This window comes from Nelumbo nucifera, chromosome 4, assembly GCF_055504915.1.
Source record: "Nelumbo nucifera cultivar China Antique chromosome 4, China Antique-T2T, whole genome shotgun sequence".
In the NCBI taxonomy this organism is placed as follows: Eukaryota; Viridiplantae; Streptophyta; class Magnoliopsida; order Proteales; family Nelumbonaceae; genus Nelumbo; species Nelumbo nucifera.
In genome coordinates, this window is record NC_142652.1 from 43,225,156 (window position 1) to 43,230,452 (window position 5,297).

General features: G+C 39.5%; 1 protein-coding gene across 1 annotated transcript; it reads right to left on the reverse strand.

Annotated features, from left to right (window-relative positions):
* Positions 1-282: 282 nt before the first annotated feature.
* LOC148792234 (cytochrome P450 71A9-like) lies at positions 283-2,726 on the reverse strand. Its single transcript, XM_088903303.1, has 2 exons — positions 1,340-2,726; positions 283-1,198 (listed from the first exon to the last, which is right to left on the reverse strand). Exons 1-2 carry the CDS (start codon positions 2,249-2,251, stop codon positions 581-583), a joined length of 1,530 nt encoding a protein of 509 aa, XP_088759429.1. The 5' UTR covers positions 2,252-2,726; the 3' UTR covers positions 283-580.
* Positions 2,727-5,297: the final 2,571 nt, after the last annotated feature.

The following is a 5,297-nucleotide window of genomic DNA, read 5'->3' on the forward strand; positions in this document are numbered from 1 at the left end:
TGGAATCAGAATTTTGAGCTCTACCCATATACAAGGTTGAATTTCAGATTTTGTATGGTATATTGTTCATGATCAAAAGTGATCTTGATCGGATGATCAAAATCAGTTCTGGCTTTGAGTCTTGAAATGAAGGGGTAAACAGTGTCGGATTTGGGTGATCGTGGTGTTATTGGATTTGGATTTTCATGATATATGTACCTATGGTTTTGGATTTTTGATTTTATGTGAAATGAGGTTTAGGATCAAAATGACCTAGAGATTGAATGGTTTTCACCATGCACATTTGTAACAAGGGCATATTCATAATTTTAACATATCCAATACATGATAGTTAATTGAAGGGTTGCCATCAAATTAAGGTGGAACTAGGGGGGACCCAAGGGATCCATGGTCCCCACTGTGCCCCAAAATATCCATTTATGTAAATCTATTGTCTTACACCATGTTAAAGTAGGACTAATAAACTACAATTTCCATTCAGATCAACAACTCTCCATCACGATAGATTGTTATTGACACATAAAAATAAGCCCCAATTATACCAATGGGATCAAATTCATATTTCTGCCTAGCCTAGAGCCTAGAGGTGCTGATTATATGAGATGGGAACAAGGTGAAGAGCCAATTTCTTGTGAGTAGTGAGACCAGGTGTCTCTTCCATGTCGATATCTTCCTTGTTCATTCCACAAGGCAATTTCCAGTCGAATGAGTAGAGAATATTTGAGAGTGCAAGAGTCACAATTGCTGCTCCAAGGTTTATCCCAGGACAATGCCTTCTGCCTGCTCCAAATGGTACAAGTTCAAAATGGAGTCCTTTAAAATCAATGGAACCATCCATGAACCTTTCTGGGTAAAATTCTTCTGGGTTTTCCCAACACTTAGGATCTCTTCCAATAGCCCATGGACTCACAATAACCCTTGTTTTAGGGAAAATGTTATATCCACTGATCTTACATTCCTCCATGGTTTCCCGTGGAGCGAGCAATGGACCAGGAGGGTGCATTCTTAGGATCTCCTTCACCACTGCCCTGAGGTATTGAAGCTGTTCAAGATCACTCTCTTCCACCATTCTTTTCTTCCTAATTGCATTTCTAATTTCGTCTTGAGCTTTTCTCATCACTCTTGGGTTCTTCATGAGCTCTGTCATTCCCCAAACAAGGGCTGCTGTGCTTGTATCAGTTCCAGCAACAAAAATATCCTGAAATGGAGGCATAATTGAAAATTATGTAAACTTCAGTTAAACAAATCATCTGATGTACAGATGCTCATCCAAAGGCAAAAAAAGAAGAAGAAAAAAACAAAAAGGAGGATATGCAGTAAATATGTGATGAGTGGTGACCATGAGGGCAGCCTTTATGTGGTCTATGGTGAGGTCAATTCCACCAATTGCATCCTTTCTTATTTGAAGCAAGACATGAATGATATCTTCATGGCCCAGCACTTCCTGTGTCTCAGAATTTAGGTGCTCATCGATGACAGATTGATAGAAATCATCCATTTCTCTAAAATTCTTTTCAAGCCTAGAAGTTTGTCCAATTAGCACATCGATTATCCAGCCAATGGATGGGAAGTAATCCTCAACATAGAAGCCACCCAACAAAGCCTGTGCTTCTTGCAGCATGTCTTGAAATCTACTTCTTGTACACACTTCATCTTGAAACCTCTTACCCAGAGCAATCCTACAGATGATGTTGTTGACAAGGGAAAGCATGATTTCACTAATGTTAATAGGAGTACCAGGCGAAGAACAGGAAGATCTTGCTATCAAGTCGATCATCAGATCCACCTCGTTCTCCCTTATGAATTGAAACGACTGCACCTTCTTTGTGTTGAAAAGTTGGACAAAACAAATCTTCTTCAAGTCTCTCCAGTACTCTCCGAATGGCGAAAAAGCTATATCTTTGAATTGGTAAGAAAGTTTTCTGGGTCCAACTAGGGGAGGCCTGCTACAGAACTGAAGGTCATGAGTCCTAAGAACCTCCTCGGCCATTTTGGCTGAGGAAATCACCACTGTTGATACATGGCCCAGCTGTAAATGCATCAGAGGGCCATGTTGCTTCGCTAGTTGCCATAAGGAGCGATGGGGGAGCTTGCCAATTTGGTGCAAATTCCCAATGATGGGAAGCCTAGAAGGGCCAGGAGGGACGTTTACATTCCTCTCTACAATAACCATCTTTTTTGTTTGAAGAATAAACAGGATGGAAAGAAGAAGAATCAGGATGGGAAGAAGACATAATATGGAAACATCCATTGTACAAGGTGCGCAATAACTACTTTTAGCTTGAATCAGGAATAAGGAGTTGGGATTCAAGCCTTAAATAACACAACTACTACTGTATTTCTTTCTACTCTACAAGATGCAACATCTCATGATTGTGACCACCACATCGACATCTCATGACCATGGAAATTAATGTTCCCAGATACAACACGCCATGTGGACTTTTTTTGTATGGTCACTAACATCTATCTTCATCAGATCGATTGTGTGGTCGGAATTGATATATATGAACTAGCTTACCGGTGGTTGTAACTTCATTTTAGAAAGCATTATGTTCATATAAGGGTGGTGGATGGTACATACCCATGTGTATGCTAAGTCTGGATCTGTTCCTCACACCAACCTCACAGTATGTCACAACCGCATATCGAAAATATCTCTCATCCTTGTATGTTATTCATGGGGAGATGTTCCTAATTGCACCCGGGATTTCCTACCTTTTCCTAGGCGGGTAGAGATTGGGTAGGAAAAATTTGTAGGAAATCTGGGCTCCCTAATACGTGGTGGGATGTTCTATGAATTCGGTATGAGGACCACTCTCATTTATGTCATGTGTTTTGAAAAAAAAATGTGTATAACATGTTCCTTATGACTTGTGAGACATTTCTAAAATTCTAATCCCTGTATGTTGTTATTCATGGGGAGATGTTTCCAATGCACGGTGGGATTTTCTATGAGGTTGATGTCAGTGCGATAAGCGAATCCTGATTCACATTCAGTTATGTCATGTGTTTTGAAAAAAAAATGTGCATGACATATTGCGTGTCCGATATTTCTAAAATTCTAATCCTTGTATGTTCTTATTCATGGCGAGACGTTCCCAATGCAGTGGGATTTTCTCTGAGGTTGGTGTGAGTGTGAGGGGCAAGTCCCAATTATTTTGAAAAAAATGTGTATGTCATTTTCTTTGTGAGACATTTCTAAAATTCTAAAATGCGATTATCTTGTTTTACTGGGTAATGTTACCCTTTACTAATACTTATGGCATCGAACAAAATGAAATGTCTACATAGCCAACCCTCTATTATTGGGATAAGACTTATATAAAATGAGGAGTGATTTCTTGAATCATAATAATCTTTTAGGAGGCATTTAGCAAGTCTTTTTTGGATTATTTTTCAAAAGTTCAAGGCCTTAAAAGATTAATGAGTTTTTTACAGGTAGAGATCTTTACAGACAAAAGACCATTTTGCCTGCAATTTTTTTAAAGATCTTTTCAAAAGGTAGAAAGCCCAAAAGACTGTTTAGCAAGCACACATGTTGATCCCTATCTCTTACCTACATATGTTATGTGAGGAACCCAATAACATTCAAACATGCAAATATTACTTGTGAGTCCCACTTACACATTTATCTACACAAAATATTAAAATGGCTCCACTCGCACATTTCCCTATACAATATAACAAATTAGTCCCTATTTACACATTAACATATGCGGTTATCATGCACCTATGGGATCCACTCACGCATTCACTTATAAAAAAATCAATGCAAGTCCCACATAACTCACCATAGAAAATAAGTACAATAATGTACTTACATGCATCATCCAAAAAGTAAACAGACCAAAATGCAACTTTAGGTAAATCTCCTCAAGATATTTAACAAGCAAGAAATTACAACTGGTTTTTTGCCATTAAAAGTATGAAACCTAGATACCATCCCAATGCTAGTATATTGTGTTGGTATGTCAATTTCTGGTGTAAGCGTTTGTATATTTCCAACACCCTATATATCTAGCTATTCTATCATTTTCCGGTAACATAATAGAAGAAACCTTAAAGGAAGAAACCAATAATTTCCCTTAAATGGAGGTTTTGAACTTTGTATGCCCTTAGCTTCAATCCGATTTGATGTACTTTTGTTATTTAGTAGAAATAAATAAAGTACATGTTTGATTCATGTTATTTGGTTTAATTCTGCGTAATACCCTAAAACTTGACACTTATAGAGACTCGTGTTAGTTTTAAATATTCACAACCGTTGGATAAGTCTGGGGAGATTTATCCTACCAAGGCTGATACTAGTGTGCCACCAAATCTTGGGATGGCCTGTCTCAGCCACCAGGGTAAGACCCAAGGCACATGTAGTATGAGATTATTTGAATCCTTGAATCGGACCAGATTTCCAGTATTGCCCTGGACCTTGGAGACAGATGGGCAAAATTGGAAAGTTACGCCTAACCCCTAGACTTGATTATGACATTTCACTAGGTGTCGGATCAGGCTGTCTTTGATATGCCAATCAGTGAGATCCTTAGATGGGGATCAAAACCTGGGTATGTTGGGACAGTCTGAGAATTCATCTGAGTGGGTGATCATAGTGACAGGATCAGCCCCTTTGTCGGACAAAGGGTACTGATCGGGATTGCACTCTCTCTGATGGAAACCAAACTGCCGGTAGTTGATTTCAATCGTTGGAATTTTGTTTTGCAAAATTAATATATTTATATATATATATGTATGGTTTCAAATTGTTTGCAAATGGTTTTAATTCCCGAGATCCATGTGAGTGGAGAGTGCGGCACTGTTCCTTGCAGCCGAGGGAGATGTCCTCTCTTGTCGGGCAGTGCTTGATCATTAAGGGCTGAGAGGTTAAGTGTAAGACCATTTAGGATAGTACCTGATGGGCTAATCTTGCTCCTGCCCACAGTCCCTGGGTTTTTATAAGATGGCTTGACCCAGGGACCACTTAATGTAAGTGTTGGGCCCATAGGGTCCATATGATGGGCTCAGGGGTTTATTGAGTCTTTCAGTGAATTCGGCTGGGCCTTGTATTAAAGGCTGGGCCGAACCCATGTGGCTGGTGTGTAGATCAATGCTTGGGTCCCACGCCACGCAAAGAAGCCCAACTGGGCAGCATATTGGAAACTAGTTAAACACTGAACATCTAATGGGCCAAAAGCCCATTTCGAGCTGGGCTGATGTGATCACCCATCTATGGGGCGAATCTGAGATTAATGTTAGTAAAAGGATTGGGCCTTTAACCTTATCCACTCCAGGAGACCAAATTC